At 44.8% G+C, this 19,094-nt stretch overlaps 1 protein-coding gene across 1 annotated transcript; it reads right to left on the reverse strand.

The window, feature by feature from the left end:
* Positions 1 to 17,094: 17,094 nt before the first annotated feature.
* Positions 17,095 to 18,366, reverse strand: LOC139354449 (uncharacterized). Its single transcript, XM_070998685.1, has one exon. The coding sequence runs from the start codon at positions 18,364 to 18,366 to the stop codon at positions 17,095 to 17,097; it is 1,272 nt and encodes a 423-aa protein (XP_070854786.1).
* Positions 18,367 to 19,094: the final 728 nt, after the last annotated feature.

Below are 19,094 nucleotides of genomic sequence, written 5' to 3' on the forward strand. Positions count from 1 at the left end.
TCGATTCCCATCGCTACAAGAGTGAGCATAAAACCTACTACAGAAATACGTTTCAGCATATCAACAAGACACACGCATCAAGGATCACTTCGAGGATACAGGTGTGTCTCGGTCCCTCCGAACTTATTTACCGTGACGTGTTCCGCACTGAAGGGATTACTGCCACGGCATTCTAATAAACCCACAAGTGAGTATATAATGCACGAGGATACACGAGGACCTGCTACATCGCTACAAGGCATTCAACTCATCGCTCCCAGGAGCTTTCCAGAACGCAGCGCTCTTAGGATACACCTCCGCCAATAACCAACGCTCCTAGAAATCGCCTCTCGATCTTCCTTCGCGAACAACAACGATACTCGTGCCCCTGGGCGCGCCGCGAGCGATAGGCCACCCTTGCCACGTGCTGCAATTTTCCCCCTTTGACACGTGTTGCCTTTACACACCCCGTTGGTACCCTCCGCGACTACGAAGACACCCGCACCGCAGACACCCACGCTGTGAGTCTTCGCTCCCAACGGTAACATGGATCTTACCTGGATATCCTATCGGAGGAAGCACGAACTCGACGCCATCCTACTCGAGTTTAGTCTCGAGCGCACCGGTACGGTTGAAGAGCAACGCGCCCGGCTCTACGGTCTACGGCAACCTAGGCTCCCCGACGCGATCCAGACCCGGCTCAGAGAAATGGAACTTATGTACGGAAACTCCCCATTTAGAAACGCCGGCACGGCCCCTACATACACGACTACACAGGCCACGAGCCACACTCTAACGGTGCCACGAAACACGTTGCCAGCACCAGGTCCACGCGGGACATCAGGGTTCCCAAGCAGCACAACATCGCAGTTTGACTCTGCCGTGTGCTCCATGTTGGTCGACAAAATGACCAAATGGGGATTGTCCTTCGACGGCACACGGATCCGCTCAGCCTCGTTGAACACATGAAGAAACGGGAAGATACTTACCGGATCGAACTGAAATATTTGCCCCACGCCATTGTCGCACTCTTGATCGGCAGAGCCGAGATATGGATTTGCACCAGTGGACTCCAGGGAGGAGCCTGGACGGAGGTCCGATCTTATCCTTCAGATGAGCCGCGCCGTGTTCTCCCCAGAGCAAGAATTGGAGCGAATGTACGAGAACATGCTTCCGGAGTACCAGATGTTCACACGCCGCCAAGACTTTTGGACGTTGACCGAGCTCCCCCCACTTGGTGGTCAACTTTGAGGTCGCCCGAAGCTTAAGGGGGGCAAGACGCCGAGAACGCATCCGATCGCCAGCCCGAGTGAATCCTATTATGCACTGCCAGCCGAGCCGCAGATGCCTCGCCCGCAGAATAAACTTAACGGCGCCGTTTAACAGAACGCTGCACGGAGCCAGGGTCACGGACCCTGATCCTTGGGAGAAGCGATCGATATCAGGACCGCCTGTCGAAACTGCGGACAGGCTGGTCCCTACGCTACGAAATGCCGGAATTCCAGAGTCATCTTCTGCTCGGACTGCGGCCGACGCGATCTGCGGACCATCGACTGCTGCCGGAACCAAGAGTCGGAAAACGGACAAGAGCCCCGAGTATCCGGGAGTTACCCGAGGAACCCACCGACCCCACAGAGACAATAACAAACCCATTCTAACAGGATAAGGGCCGTATTTGCACATACGTCACGGTCGAAGGGCGCTCCCTCAGCGCTTCATTGGATACAGTGGCCTCGCGCAGCTTTGTAAGCGAACGCCTGGCATGGGATTTAGACAACGGGAAAAATCTTCGCGCCGTTCGCTCAGAAGTAAAACTAACCGATGGATCCGGTAGGGAACTAACGCAAGCCCTGAGGGAAGCGTTATAGCTAGGAGAAGCACGGGTCATCATTTCCATCCTAATTATACCGGATGTACTAGATGACCTCGGCATGGATTTCTTGTGCAGCAGTGGAGCAACGCGTCAATGTGGAGGCCAGGCCCTTACCCTGCGGCCCCCCAACAAAGCCGGATCAGTAAAAATCCACGAGCCGCACTTAGACATAGCATAGACTACACAGCAGGTTCCCGCGTCCCAATCGCGGGAACCAGTCTGCTCCGATCACCGGCGCAGAGCTAGGAGCAACCCCGACCTGGGCCAGAGCGTTGCCCGCTCCTAACGCATCAGCCGTCCAGCGAAACCCCTTTCGCCGCGCAGCAAAGAGAGTTCGGTTTTAGGACCCAAGTTATCCGGAACCATCAACGACCACGAGCGCTCCACTGTGCGGAGGAGCCAGCGCCGAATACGGCACGGTTAATGAGAAAAGCTCCGATGACCACGGCGAGAACTACCCGGTACCATGGATAAGGAGTTCCTCGAGCGGAAATTATCCCGATTCGAAACCCTCACAGGAGTATCCCACATCGCCGAGCATAGTATCGTTATGCGAACCGACCGACCGATCAAACGGAGGTACCACCCGAGAAATCTTGCCATGCGAGCGGTCATCGACAAGCAGGTAGATAAGCTGCTCCGCGACGGGCGTTTGGAGCTGTCGAAAGGCCCCCACAGTGCGCCGATAGTCATAGACAATTAAACGAGAACTCGGTACCGGATGTCTACCCGCTGCCGAGAGTCTACCTCGTATTGGAGCGGCTTCGCAATGCCCGATATATCCTGATATACCAACGCTGTACCTTAAGAATGGGTACTGGCAGATCCCAGTTGCGCAACCAGTCGTGAGTACACCGCGATCACAGTTCCAGGCCGGGGTTTATTTTACTGGAAGGTCATGCCTTTGGGCCTGCACTCGGCCCCGGAAACTTTTCAGTGAGCCCTGGATACCGTCATCGGCCCGGACATGGAACCGCATGCTTTCGCATACTTGGACGACATCATCGTGATCGGAGCCACACTGAAGGAGTATGTCCGAAATTTACGTGAGATTTTGCGGCGACTCACGGAAGCAACACTGCGTCTGAATAGGGAGAAATACCAGTACCTAGGCCAAACCGACCCTGATAAGGTCGCAGTCATCCGGAATCTGACACCGCCGACGAACGTAAGGGAGCTCCGCCGATGCATTGGGATAGCTTCCTGGTATCGTCGCTTCTTTCCGTACTTTGCTGACGTAGTGGAGCCAATGACATCTCTACTCAAGAAAGAGCGGAAATGGGAGTGAACAGAGAAGCAAGAGCAGGCTTTTCTATGGATTTGTTGACCGAGGACCCGATCTTAGCATGCCCAGACTTCGAAGCGAAGTTCGTGCTGCAAACCGACGCGAGAAAATATGGTATAGGAGCAGTCTTACCCAATCCATCAACGGACAAAAGCGGCTGAACAACGCAGAGCGCAACTACTCTACTACTGGTCGCCGACGCCTTGTCACGCCAGCCTCTGGCAACGATTCAGCAAGCGCAGGTACATGGCAACTAGTGCAAATGAATAAGCAAAATGCTATGACGAATTCGGCAGGAGCCTGCCAAGTTTCCAGATTTTCGAGAGGAGAACGGACAACTCTACAGGCGCATTGGCATACGCCCGAAAGAGGGAGAATACACGCCCTGGAAACTATGCTTGGAAACGCAATACTGCCGGAGAGTGCTGGAGGAGTGCTACGATCATCCTACTTCTGGGCACCTAGGCGTCTGCAAGACAAGCACGCGGGTGGCCCGACAGTACTTTTGGCCGGGATTGTTCCGAGAAGTGGCCCAGTACGTACGACGATGTTCTAGTTGCCAGAAGTTTAAGGAGAATCAGGATAAGCCGGCCGGAAAGATGTTTATGCGGCACGTCGACGAGCCGTTCCACGAACTGTGCGCCGACTTTGTCGGCCTTTTACCACATTCCAAGCTAGGAAACAGTGTGCTTCTCGTGTTTCTCGACTCTTTTAGAAAGTGGTTAGAACGCGTCCCCTACGCTGGGCCACAGTCCCGTACCTCGTATTCTCAGCCGTTTCGGGATCCCGAGGACCTTCGTCTGCGATAACGGAACATAATTCACGAGCCGAGCATTCCAAGCGTTTTGCAAATCTCTGGGAATGGAGTTGCAACACACCGCACCCAACACGCCACGCGATGATAGCACAATATCTTGGAGAAGCACCGCAGTTTACCTAGAATTACCTACTCCCGGAGATCTCGCTGGCCGCAAACAGCAGCGTGTCGGACAGCACGGGATTCAGACCGGGTTTCCTTGTGCAGGCTCTGTACTCCGAAGATACGCCGGGGAAAGGAACCGCGCAGATCCCACCTACGGAGAGGAGCGAACAGCTCCACCCCCCGTTAGGGGAGGAATACATCTTGAAGATATGATGGGGGCACTACTGGAGGACAAAGAAGTCCCAATCAGACTCCGATTCGGGGATGCCCGCATTGAGGCGAACCGTCCGCGTCCGCCGAGGGATCCGCTGACTCCGCCACGTCAGGACAACGGAGACTTGACACAGAGGACATATCCGAAGAGGAGGTCGTCGAGGTAAGCTCCGCGGACGGAGACTCGAGACCGCCCGCCCGTAGGGCTCCTGGACAAGAAAAACAACCTCTCGGAAGCGATCCCACCGTTCAGGTTAGAGACGCCGCCACCGACGTATGAGGAGATGTTTGGGCCAGGGCCATATTCCGACCACGACGCCGTTCCCACACAGAAAAAACAAGGAAGAACGCTATAGTCGAGTACCTCGACTATCAGATACCCGTTACTCAGTTAAATAGAGATATGCACGTAGCGAAGCGATATTAAAATGCGCCACCTACCGGCGGTATACAGATTTAAGCGTTATGGCCGTTAGAAGGGCGTGGCAAATTTTTTTGACCAATCGATAGGTATTTTCGAGACCAATACATTTCAGTTAACATTTTTAATCTAGCATAAAAATTGTGGGCGTCACAGGTTTTCGCGGTTTGTGGGCTTTAGAGTGGGCGTGGCATATTCGCGTAACAAACTTGCGCTGTGCATAAGGCTACGGAATCTAAATCTGAAATCCCAATTCTCTATCTTTGATAGTTTCCGAGATATCCACGTTCATATTTACGATTTTTTGAAGTTTGTGGGCGGTTTATGGGCGTTAGAGTGGGCGTGGCCAATTTTTTTTAGATCAATCGATAGGTATTGACGAGACCAATACACTTCTGTTAAAATTTTTATTCTAGCATCAAAACTGTAGGAGCCACTGTTTTAAGCCCTAACGCCCATAACGCTTAAGTCTGTCTACCGCCGGTAGGTGGCGTATTTTAATCTCGCTTTGCTGCTTGCATATCTCCATTAAGCTGCTTATTCTTGAAAGTCTTTCACAAATTTTCTGTTATTACTCAATTAATTAAGGTTTCAAATTTCAGCGAACACTTTCAAGCTTATGTGGTGGATGCCGAACTGGAATCTTATACGATTGTATAAAAACTATAATTATAAGTTAATCACAATTTAGAAATTTTAGTAAATAAGTATACATAAGTAAAAAAAATGAACCAATGTAAATATCTTAAATAATGTGTAAATAAGAAATTCTGTAAGTATTTTGTCCAAACTGTAAATTGCTCATACAACGTAAATGAAAATAAAATAAATAATAAAAAAATTTGGTATATTATTTTTTAATTTAAATTTGTCTTTAACATTATAATATCAAATTACAATTTTTGATTTACAATCAATTTTAACAAAACCTAACTCTGTTCTTAGCCCGTGCATTTTGTTGTTGTAACTTCTGTACTCTGTGGTGCATTTGTTTCAATAGCTTTTGTTGTTGCTTCCCATAACTTTCTTGTAATCTCTCTCCCGTTTCTTGTCGTTTAAACTGTTGTCGTGTATATTTTGTTTGCGTTTCGCAAGCCACGCTCAGTCGACAGCCACTCTGTCGCGCTCTCTCGCTCTCGCAGTCTCTACGCGCTCTTATACTTTTGTGATTCTTGGGATTTTTGGTTTTATAAATAACTTTTTTTTTTTAATGAAAAAAACTATAAAAAATGCCTTTTTTTGTTTCAAAAAAGATTGTCAGTTTGGATCGTCACCCAATGACATTTTTATTTATTGTCGTCTCTGCAACATAGTCATACATTCGAAATGTACTGGACTTGTTGGCAGAGTATTTGTGTGATCCTGAAAGTTTTCCTCCTAAGTTAGACAGGCCTCCTTGGTTTACCAATAAGTTGCAAAGTCTTAGAAACCATAAAACAAAGTTGTATAAAAAGTACAAAAAGTCTGGTAGGCCATCCGATTTTTCAAGATATGTGGTAGGTCGTACTAATTTTAATGTGCTTAACAGTAATTGCTATTCCATGTATTTGAACCGATGTAAATTTGAATTTTCAAAGGGTCCGAGGCAGCTTTATAACTTTGTCAATGCTAAGCGAAAGTCTTCAGCATTGCCATCATCAGTACGATTAAACTCAATTGGGGCATCTATGGATCCCGAAATTGCGGATTTATTTGCTGAGTTCTTCCAATCTACTTATAGTTCTGTTTCTTGGTCTAATTCTAGCTATCCTACTCACTTAAACAGGGCAAATTGTATTTTTATACCCGTTACTCGTAGAGTAAAAGGGTATACTAGATTCGTCGGAAAGTATGTAACAGGCAGAAGGAAGCGTTTCCGACCCCATAAAGTATATATATTCTTGATCAGGATCACTAGCCGCGTCGACCTAGCCATGTCCGTCTGTCCGCCTGTCTGTCCGTCCGGATGAACGCTGAGATCTAGAGCTAGGCAGATTCCTGAGCTTCTTACGCAGCGCAAGTTTGTTTTGGCAATGTGCCACGCCCACTCTTACGCCCACAAACTCTCTTTTCCAAAATTCTTGGACATCGAAAAAGAGAGGATATAGCAATATGGCGACATCAATCACGTGAGTGGAAGCGAAAAAGATATATTCGAAATTCGAATTGGCCTACTTCGATCATGTTGTCTCGCTTGCCCTTACATACGTTTTAGTGGATTTTTTGACACTTGAGTTTTATCGTGAAGCCGGTAAGACGTACATTGTCAGTGTTTCCCAAAGTGCGCAGAGCAAAGAAAAGGTGAGTAAACTTCATATATAATGTGTGAATTTCTAAAGTGCTATAATAACATAGTAACATAATAAGCGGAAAAAACTAAAATCGTGTGCGATTTTCTTAGTGGGTTTTTTTATATAACTGCCCTACGACAACAAAAGCACGTGCAGCTATGTATGTACATACATACGTATGCGTAAGCGAGTGTATGTGTAGAGGCTGTTTCAGCGTGAAAACAAAATTAATAAGTATGTACATCTAACAATAATCATAATTGCATTTAAACATAAAAATATTTTAAAATGCGCTTACATTTATGTTTAGATGTATGTACATGTCTATTAATTATTTTTTCTACGCCGCCCTGCAAAGTCGCTTCTCATGTACATAATCTTGGACGTTGATGCACTATGGTCAGTACAAACAAGTGGCCCTACGACACCAAGCAAAGCTTGTTACGCGCGGAGCCCATCACCGTTTTGGGCGAGTAAACATAATCGCGGACAAAGAAAAAGACAATGTAACAATAGACAATTAAAAATACAGGTCAATACGAATAGACAAAATACATCAAGTAAAACTAATTAGTTACTAGGGAGGATAGTATTATTGATTTAAAGATAGGAAGTGAGTCAGTAGTAGATATTAGATGATATAGTCTTTTATAATCATTGCAAAGTACTCTAAAAGGTTCATGCATTGCGTAATTAGAGATACAGTGATTTAATACTAAAGGAATATAGTTTCTAGTGAATCTATTTGGCACATTAAAATGCAGGCGACCCAGTAACTCGGGACTCTCTACATCACCATGAATAAGATTTCTAATAAACGTAATACCAAGCATAGTTCTACGGTTAGCTAACGATGGTAAGTTAATTAGAAGTAGTCTACTAGAGTAGGATGGTAGTATTAGGCTTGTATCCCAGTTAAGTCTCCGTAAGGCAAATATTAAGAAGTTTTTTTGCACAGACTCAATCCGGTCTATATGCACCCCATATTGGGGACTCCAAACCGGAGCGCAGTACTCAAGAATTGGTCGGACTAATGAAATGAACAAGGTCTTTGTGACATAGGGATCATCGAATTCCTTCGACCACCTTTTGATAAATGCAAGCACGCCCCTGGCTTTATTTACCATAGTAGTAATGTGATCGGAAAATTTAAGTCTAGGATCCATGTAGACTCCAAGGTCGTCAGCATGCGTTATCCTATCTAACGCACAACCACTCAAAGTATACGTTGAGTAGTGGTGGCTGACACGAAAAAAGGTCATTAGTTTACACTTAGAACCATTTAAATTCAATTCATTATCCATGCACCATGTTTGAAATGCATTTAGATCCGATTGTAAAGCTAAACTTTGTGCGGGGTCATTATATTGCAGGCACAACTTAACGTCATCTGCGTACATAAGAACCCGTGACTTCGTTAAGACTAATGGAAGGTCATTTATAAATAATGTAAACAGGAGCGGACCAAGATGACTTCCTTGTGGTACACCGGAAGTAACTCGGATTAGGGATGACAAAGAGTTTTTAAAAATGACCCTTTGAGTCCTATCATTCAAATAACTTAAAATCCACCTAAGAAGATCACCTGAAAACCCTAAAAGGTCCAATTTCCGGACTAAAATCGGGTGACTTACAGAATCAAACGCCTTACTAAAATCAGTGTAGACCACATCAGTCTGACGATTCTTTCTAAAACCTCCTATAACAAATGAAGTAAACTCCAAAAGGTTGGTTGTCGTTGACCTACGTTTTATAAATCCGTGTTGACAAGAGGAAATAAGGGACCTACAACTGTGTTGTAAATGAGGCGTAATAATGTTCTCAAAGAGCTTCGGTATAGCTGATAGCTTTGAAATACCTCTGTAATTACATGCGTTCAATTTACTCCCTTTTTTATGAAGCGGGATAACAAACGATTCCTTCCATCTGTGTGGGAAATCGGATGTTTCTAAAGACAAAGTAAACAGTTTGTGCAATGGTCTACACAAAGTCTCAGCGCAATACCTAAGCACACATCCAGGGACTCCGTCAGGACCCGGAGAGTAGACTGGTTTGACCCTTTGCAATTCTAAAAGAAGTGAGCTTTTACTTATAACAGGACAACAAATAAAGTTTGATTTAGGAATGACATATGGGTAAGACTGATCTGGAGGACTTGATGTTGAATAGGTGGTTTGAAAAAACTGTGCAAAAAGATCGGCTATGGCTTGATCAGTGCTAGCAGCCGAATTTTCAAATTTAAGTGATGATGGGTAACTAGAAGATTTACGCTTTGTATTAACAAAATTATAAAACTGTTTTGGATCCAGTGTAAACTGGGTCTTGCAACGAGCTAAATAGTTTTTATAACACTGAGCGTTAAGCACGGTGAAATCGGACCGAGCACTTAAGTATCGGGAAAAGGCAGCTTGTGAACCTGCAGCTCTAAACTTTTTGTAGAGTCTAGACTTTACATTTTTAAGTCGTGCCAGCTCTTTGTTAAACCACGGAGGTTGGTTTGAAATTTTAGGATAATACGTAGGAACGCATGTATCAAAAACTTCATTTAATATGTTATAAAATATATTAACCGCTTCATTTATATTAGTACTTAAGTACAGATTGGACCAATCCGAGCAAGCTATAAGGCTATTAATGAAAGCAAAGTTCGCTTTACGAAAGCAGGGGATGCGTTTAGCTATTTTTTCAGATACTTCATACACTTTTGTACCCGTGTCAATAGTCAGCTCTAGCGTTGGGTGATAAGGGTCTTCTGGTAAAGTAATTGCAGAGGTTCTAGCTATGCAGACACAATCTGGACTGGAAACAAAGCATAGATCCAGTAATCGTCCTAAGAAATTTAATACATGATTTACTTGAGACAATGAAATATCAAGCAAACCGTCATGCTGCGTTGAAGGTAACAATATATTTGAGGTTTCGACGGTGGACCATGTCGCCCTAGGTATATTAAAGTCACCTAAAACTATTAACTGATCCCTATCTGATAGTTTACTTGAAATAAACTGGATAGCGGACAGATGATTCGCATATGTCGGGAATTCCGATGATGGCGGAATATATGAACATGTTATGTATATAGAAATACCCGGAAGGGATAGTTTTATACACAGAAATTCAATGTCATTTATTTCGTCGGACGTTATTACTTCAGACGTTAATTCTGAGTCAACTACAATTAAAACTCCACCTCCACGTCGGGACGGACGATCAAGCCTGTAAGTTGTGTACTTACTTGGAAAAACTTCGGAACTTAGAACTTCCGGTTTTAACCAGGTTTCAGTAAAAACAATAACATGGGAAGACAAGGAAAAACTATCAGTATACAATTTGGTCAACTTACTTTGTAAACCTCTTGTATTCTGATAATAAAGCTGAAGAAAAGAATCTAGTTTTTTGAGATAGATGAGGATGTAGATGTGGATGGCTCTTTAAAGGGATTTCCAACTTCTTTTGAACGAATTTTCTTTTTTTTAGCTTCGTACTCTTTAACAAAAATGCCAACAGGCCAAAAATTGGCTGAGCACATAGTTGCAAAATGAGCACAGGGAACACCGATCTTAAAAGATGATACTTCCCTAGCATATGGAAAATTAAATCGTTCAACCTTTAAATCATCAATCTGAACTTTGTTACGGATATGTGTATGTATAGACAGATGCAGGTGATTCTCATTGCTTTTCATAGAATTTTGCTTATTCTTGAAAGTCTTTCACAAATTTTCTGTTATTAGTCAATTAATTAAGGTTTCAAATTTCAGCGAAAACTTTCGAGCTTATGTGGTGGATGCCGAACTGGAATCTTATACGATTGTATAAAAACTATAATTATAAGTTAATCACAATTTAGAAATTTTAGTAAATAAGTATACATAAGTAAAAAAATGACCCAATGTAAATATCTTAAATAATGTGTAAATAAGAAATTCTGTAAGTATTTTGTACAAACTGTAAATTGCTCATACAACGTATATGAAAATAAAATAAATAATAAAAAAATTTGGTATATTATTTTTTAATTTAAATTTGTCTTTAACATTATAATATCAAATTACAATTTTTGATTTACAACCAATTTTAACAAAACCTAACTCTGTTTTTAGCCTGTGCATTTTGTTATTGTACCTTCTGTACTCTGCGGTGCATTTGTTTTTGTTGTTGCTTTTCATAACTTTCTTGTAATCTCTCTCCCGTTTCTTGTCGTTTAAACTGTTGTCGTGTATATTTTGTTTGTGTTTCGCAAGCCACGCTCAGTCGACAGCCACTCTGTCGCGCTCTCTCGCTCTCGCAGTCTCTAAGCGCTCTTATACTTTTGTGATTCTTTTGATTTTTGGTTTTATAAATAGCTTTTTGTTTTTAAATGAAAAAAACTATTAAAAATGGCTTGTTCTTGCCTAAGTTCGATGGATAAGGTCGGTTCACTCCGCGGGACGAGGAGGGGTATAGACGCTCGTCGCTGGCACGGGGACGCTGTTTATTGCAGTTGGATCGCTTCGCGACACGGATGATTATGGGTATCACGGTGCCGGACCACAGGCGATATGGACTGTGTGAGTAGAGGTACCGGATACTCGTGTAACCGGGGATCAACAGTGTGTTGAGGTCACGCCGCGGGACAAGGAGGATAATGACACACCTGTCGCTAGCACGGGGACACTAGAGAGCACAGGACGATTCGCGTCGCGACACAGATAGCTAGGGTAGTATGGTGTCGGACCACAGGCGATCGATGAGCTGTGTTAGGGTGAGTTGACAAGAGTCTTTACGTGAGAGAAGTAATATGATTTGAGAGTATTTAGATTTGTGACTTTATTGAGCTGTTGGTTAGCGCTTAAATACTATCATGACCCGGAAGATTTGGGCATGCATTATCTGCTATGTTAGCATCGAGTTGGAGCTGCAGCGTGTTGACCTATTTTAGCTTGTTGTCTACGCTGCAATGTCAGCAGTATGCTGCTTGCTGCTTGACCCATACTGCAGCGTCGGCACTATATTGTGCTGCTACTGTGCGCCTGGTCGCTGTTCCGTATAAGTTGCATTGGTCGTCTGTACTGCTTGCTGACAACTTACAACTCCGTCGTGTTGGGGGTTGCGTGCGTTTGACCCGTGCTGCGCAACCTTGCCAGACCGAGCTGAGTACTTTGGTTACGAACATTTCCCCCCCCATTGACGGGTTCGTCAATAAAAAGCGGAGAGTGGTCAATGTTTGTCAGTTGTCGACATGTTGCTCGTTCTGTATACGGATCTTGTGTTTCAGTTAGCAAGTGAGGAGGAGTCTACTCGTCTTCCACAAGGACTGCACCTTCTTTATCCAAATGGTCCTAGAATTTTTCGTCGAGGAATCCAACTGTGGATACGTAGTCCGATTGGTTTTGTTTGGCGTGACCTACGGTATCCAGCTGATCGTGCTGTTCAAATTCATCCTGAATCCATTCTCTTATTGGACGACGGGTCCGTCCTGGTTTTTCGGCGTGCTGTCCTGGCTTTGCACCGTAGCGATAGTCCTGTTCTGCGTGCTGACGTGTCATCCTGGTATGATGACTCAGATTCCGGTGTTGAATGCGATATTGGATCTGCCTTTGTCAGTTTTTAATACTTAATAAATTGCTTATTCCACCATTAAATACGTCTATATATTTTTTTGCTGAGGTCTCGTTAATCATCTATAAAACTCGGAGTTCCGTGTGTTGGGTCTCAGTTTGTTGCAATGCTGCTTAACGATCATTGCGAAGTCGTTTTGGAACTTGATGGTTCGATGCGTTATACTCGTATTCTTGTTGGTCCTTACTGGATAATATCCCAGGATTCTATGTACGTCGTAAACGCCGTACGGTCTCGATCCGTACCTCATGTGGCTCTATTATAGATGGTCTACGTTATCCTCCCAATCGGACTGTGACGGTCCACGACGGCTCCTTCATCCTTCTTCCTAACAATCGTTTTGCTGTTGTTCGATTGGCTGTGCTTGCCGTTACTTTGCGTGGTCCTCCAGTGCCTGACGCCGATCCTTTGGAGATGTATTACGACTCCACTAGTGATTCGGGTCATGAGTAGTGACCTCCCCTTTTTTTTTTGATTTACTTGATGACTAAATATATTCTTACATCCTAATGAATTGTGTTTTTTATTATTCTGTGGTCGTCAGCGTTTTCACCCGACTCATAGGTATTGGGGAAGTGACGCTTTGTTCCGCGACGTTCTCTTGTTGGCATATTCATGTTTGTTTACCTTTTCTGATGAGTAAACCAATTGCTGCTAGCAACAGCAATATTACGAGCCCTGCTGTAATGGAGATTGGTTTAACGTAGTTCACCTGCGTATTCGTAGTTGCCTCCGAATCCCCTCTGTCTAGCTGCTCCTGAAGTTGATGGACTTCTCCCTGCAGATGATTTAGGTTACTTGTTGTATTGCTACGTATGGTCGTGTACTGATGTCTCTCCTGTATTGGACTCTTGAACGAATGTGTAATAATTGTCGCTGGTTTTTCCTCTATTGTCGATCTTAACGCTGGGTGTCCCTGTAGTGTAACCACTGGGCTTCTTGCAATGCAGTCCGCATTCATTGTCAGGATGCCATTACTATGCACTTGTATTTTTCCTCGTTCATCCCCGCACACGTAGGTTAATGTTATTTCTTGTGTTGTTGCAAAAATTCAAGAATTTGGAGTATCAAGAGGGTACCATATGCTTATCGTGTTGATCCTTTCGGGTTTGCAGCTGGATTTTTGTTCAGATTGAACGGCTGCTAGGGCGCATTGGAACAGCTCGTGCTCGGGGCCCAACGTTGTTTGTTTTATATTGCACAGCATTGGTCCTTTTGACATCTTCGTGCATTGGTTCAGCTCCTCTACCGTTAGTGCGAAATGTCGATCCCGATGATCACTAATCGCAAGATATTTGGTTTCTGTCTCCGTTGCGAGTATATGATTGTGGGTGTCTACTGGAATTGGCGTTAGTTGATACACGTCTACTAATGGTATTTTAGTATGGAAGAGTATTGTCCAATTCCTAAACTTCTGATACCATCACCTGATAGATATCATGCAACGTTTCATGCGTAACAGGTAGCCGCCTCCCCTTCGGGAGATGGGCCTGTATGTTTATAAGCTCCTTTTGTAGCTGACTTACGGAGATTAAAGCTGGGCTGACTATGCCCCTTTGTAATCCGGTCATAATGTTGATAACTGCCGTCTGTGTCCTCTTGATATGCCCTGCTATTAATGTTAGCTCTGATGACACCTGCGCTATGTTCCCAGTTCGTATGGTGTTTTCGAGGTCTGTGACGTGTGTTTCCATGTGTCAGTACTCATCAGTACTCGTTCTCATCACGTTTATTGTGCTATCTAAGATCGACGTCTGATTCTTGAGTAAATGTGTGTTGTGCAATTCCTTGGCTTGGATTCTCTTCCATATTTTGCGCATATTGAGAGTCTAAAACTCTAAATAGACCGTTGGCGAGATTTCCTACCAGATTCAGGGCTCCTCTCCGTTGTCGATGATAATTGAATAGCTGTTGACCATCATATAGCTCGCTGGCCTCTTGTTCGATATTATTGTTGGACATGACCCGCCTCGAAGGCACCAGGTTGATAATTCTTCAATATTTTGCTTAAATGCAGTGATTTCCTGCGCTAACAGCCGTAGATCAAAATATGATAAGATCGTCCATTCTGCTGACATCAGAGCTATTCTATTCCTTAACTCTACATATGTTCCCGTATTATTAGGTAATGGACCTACTTTTACGGGAAGTTCAGCCATTATTGGGAAGGCTTGGGTGATGTTGGCAGCGGCCAGCAGTACTATGAATTGGAACATAACCTTGGGGATCTTCTGACACCCTTTTCCACTTCTTCGGGTGCCCTTTGAGTGTCTATTGGTAGCACCGCAAGCCGATAAATCGCTCTCGTGCATTCTCCTGCTGAAGTCAGGATGCTGACGACTCGGACTGCACCGTCCTTTCCTGCGTGTACCGTCAGTATTCTCCCAAGCGGCCACTGTAATGGTGGCATATTGTCTTCCTTTATTACCACTAGGTCTCCTACGGCAACCGTCTTTTGCTTTCTTGTCCATTTTGACCGGTTTTGTAGTTCCTGCAGGTACTCGTTGCTCAATCTTTTCCAGAAATCCTGTCTGACCTTGTCTACTTGTTTCCATCTTGACACTAGACCCGATCGTACCTCCTTGTTATGAATGTCGGGAGATGCGGTTATTGGTCCTCCGATCAAGAAGTGTCCGGGAGTCAATGCAGACAGATCGCGTGGGCTGGAAGAAATAGGAGTAAGAGGCCGTGAGTTGAATATTGCCTCTATGTCGATGATCACTGTTTCTAATTCTTCATATGTCAAATCTGCCGTTGACACCGTGCGGATCAACAAATGTTTTGCAGATTTCACTGCCGCCTCCGGAATAAAATGGATAGTAATCGTCTCTCGAGCCTCATCCGAGTATATCGTGGTTTTTAACTCTCGCAACTCGTTCTTCGCTCCGACAAAATTCGTGGCGTTGTCACAATAGATGCTTCTTGCTACTCCTCTCCTTCCATTAAATCTTTTTAGTGCAGCCAAGAACGCTTGAGTGGTTAGATCCGACACCACTTCTAAATGTACTGCCTTGGTGGTGAAACAACAAAAAATGGCTAAATAGACCTTACGGGGTTTCTTTCCTCGGATTTTGTAATGCACAAAAAATGGTCCGCAGTAATCCACCCCACTAATATTAAACGGTCTGGCAATTTGTACCCGATCGGTCGGTAGCGGACTCATGATTTGATTTAGCAACCTTGGCCGAGCTCGACAGCAGGTGATGCAGCGTCGTACTGTCGTCAATGCGAGCTGTTTTCCCTTAATCGTTCAAAATTGTTGTCGCGTGTTTGCCAACAGTGCCTGAGGGCCACAATGCTTAAGCTGCCGATGCTTGTTCTCAAATATGAGCCGTGTTACTTCATGACCTGCTGGCAGCAACATAGGATGTTTTTCATCGAATGCTAGACTTGAATTCTGGAGTCGTCCTCCTACTCGTAGTACCTTGGTATTGTCCAGAAACGGGTCTAATGACCGATAAGGATCTGATACTGCCACTCACCCGGTTTTCTGTAACTGAGTTATAGTGGGCTGGAATGATATTCCTTGTCTCTGTCGCACTATTCGTTGTAATGCCTTTGCTCGTTGTTCCGGAGTTATTGATCCTGTTTCTCTCTGCTTGCCTGGTCGACAGTTGTTTTCAAAACGCAACATCCAGGCTGCTATTCCTACCAGCGTGTCAAATGACCCGTGGTGACTGATTTCCGTGGTCCAATCCTCGATTTTGATTAGACTCAGGGCGTGATTGGTTATGGTCCGTTGTTCTGGCTCCTTCGTGTGCAGCATATGCTTAGTCTGTTGCTTCCAGACTTGGTTTGTTGTCAGAAATGGTGGACCATTAAACCACAACTCCTTTTGTTTAAGCTGTGTTGCTGAACATCCTCTTGACGCAAGGTCTGCTGGGTTGTCTTCTGATGCTACGTGCCCCCATTGCTCCGGATTTGATAGCTCATGAATCCGAGCATTTCGGTTTGCCACGAACGTATGAAATGATGACGCTGTTGCGTTTATCCATGCTAACACTATTGTAGAGTCCGTCCAATATTGGACTTCATCTATCCTTATCCGTAGATCCTTTTTGATTCTTTCTGCTAGCTCAGCTCCTAGCACCGCTGCACATAATTCTAGTCTAGTCAATGTTTGTTTTGCTAGGGGTGTTACTCGTGATTTTGCGCATAGCAGCTTACTTACTATTGGACCGGACGATGTGATTGTACGAAGATAAGCAGCCGTGCCATAAGCGACTTCTGACCCATAGCTGCTGCATAAATATTTTTGCTGCTGTCGTTATGGGGCATAGTAAACCTAATGGATCAAATATTTTGGCTAATTCAGAGCACACAACTCGTTTTGTGACCGTCCCTTTTTCGTATGGCGTCGCGCGTCCTTGGAGTTTATCTTCCTTAGGATTCCACACTATCCCTAGTGTTTTTATTGTTGCATCCGAGAATTTTCTGAAGTCGAGGTCTAACGCCTGGTCGTCCTTTGGAATATCCTTAAGTAAGTCCGGGTGATTTGCGCACCACTTCCTCAACCTTAGCTTCGCCGACCCTAGAATTGTACAAATCCGATCTCCAGCGTGTCGGCTCCCGATAAGCAGTCGTCGACATAGAAGTTTTGCTGAATGGCGATCGCGCCTAGCTGCTGGCTTGTCGGCGCTCTCTGTGCCAGATGTTGTAAACATTTTGTTGCTAAGTAAGGTGCACATGCAGTGCCGTAGGTCACCGTATTGAAATGGAAGTAACGTATTTTTTCTAGTGGGTTTCGTCGCCATACTATGAGTTGATAGCCCCTGTCTTGAGGATGAACCCAGATTTGTCGATACATTTTTTCTACGTCTGCTGTGAACACGAACCGGTGAGTCCGGAACCGTAACACAATTGATAGTAAATCACTCTGAACTGTCGGCCCGACCCTTAGAATGTTGTTGAGGCTCTTTCCTGTTGAGCTAGGCGCCGAAGCGTCAAAAACAACTCTTAATTTTGTGGTGGAGCTGCCTGGTTTCAGGACGCAATGGTGGGGAATGAAGTAATGATTCCTTGGTACACTGGAAAGTTGTACCTCCGTCATGTGATTTAAACGTTCATACTCATCCATAAAACTCACGTATCCTTCTAGCATTGCTGGATCCCGTTCTAAACGACTTTCTATGCTGGAAAATCTCCGTTGAGCCAAGGCTAATGTTTTTCCTTGTTTCCTTGGATTTTCTGCGAACGGCAATCTTACCATTAGTCGTTGATCCGGGCAGAATTGGACGTTTGATACAAAGTTTTCTTCACAAAGCCTCTCTTGGACTGTCATTGCTGGTAGCTTCCAAAATTTTTCTAGGGCTGGTAATGGGTCTTCCCGTGTTATTGTCATGACATTTCCTGCCTTGGCTGCTGGCACTCGTCGTCTCACTCCGCCGAACACAATCCACCCAAGACCGGTTTCTTGTAGAGTTGGCTTACCATCCCCCAAATCGATAAGTCCGGGTCTTATCAATCGAGAATACACCTCGGCTCCCAGAAGTAAGTCAATGCTTCCGGGTTGACCGAATTCCGGGTCCGCCAATACTACCGTGCTCGGAATACTGAGTCCTTCATCTATGGATTCCGACGGTAGGTTTTTCGTCAGTTGTGGTAAGATAAACACGTCAATCTCATTCTGAAAATTCGAACTTAACGATGACAGCCGTACACGTGCCATGACGAAGATCCCTGCGCCGTGTGTCCAATTCTTAGGATACCTTGTGAAGTGCTGAAGGTGGGGAGACCAAGTTGATCTGCCATCCTTCTGGACATGAGATTTAGCTGAGAGCCCAGGTCGATAACTGCGCGACATTGTTCTCGCTTTGCGGTTTGTCCTTGTATTGCCACAATGGCTGTGGCGAGTAATACGTACGTGTTTGGCTGTTGGCCGAGGGCCAACGCAGAAACCTTGTTAATCATTGGGTTTTGCTGATTTGGACCTGAAACATCTATTGCTTGCAAAGGTTGATCTCGGGTAGCAATGGCAACAACCGGCGCCATGGAATCTGGATGTTTGTGTAACACGGAATGATGCCGTTGACGGCAAAACGACAGGTCATTGGCGACGGGAAGCTGTTTGTCTTATGGTAGTTTGACAGACAATTGGCACAGCCTGCAATCTTCGTCATTGCCTGCCGACGTTCTTCCGGATTCATTCTTCGAAACATGTTGCAGGATAATGGCCGGTGTGTGGCTATGTTGCAAATTTTGCAAATGTTATCTCGTGATACCAATGTTTTGGGTTGAGCGTCCAATGTTTCCAACATGCCGGATCGCCGTTCTAGAATGGCTAAAACACTTTCCAGCAACGGGACTTCTGTCGGTGAGTTGGCTGAGTCTTCGAGAGCGGCTAACGTATACTTGTCTAGTTTCCGCCGCACTAAGAACCCTATAATTGGATCCCAGCTCTTTGTGCACATTTCCAGGTTTTTTAGAGTACTCATTGAATTCTTGATCGTGTCATGTAAGGCTCTGAGTTGGCGTGAAGAGCCATCTATAGGCTTATAGTCAACGATTTTTGCTATGGTGGCGAATACTAGT

This window comes from Drosophila suzukii (genome assembly GCF_043229965.1).
Source record: "Drosophila suzukii chromosome 2 unlocalized genomic scaffold, CBGP_Dsuzu_IsoJpt1.0 scf_2c, whole genome shotgun sequence".
Classification (NCBI taxonomy): Eukaryota; Metazoa; Arthropoda; class Insecta; order Diptera; family Drosophilidae; genus Drosophila; species Drosophila suzukii.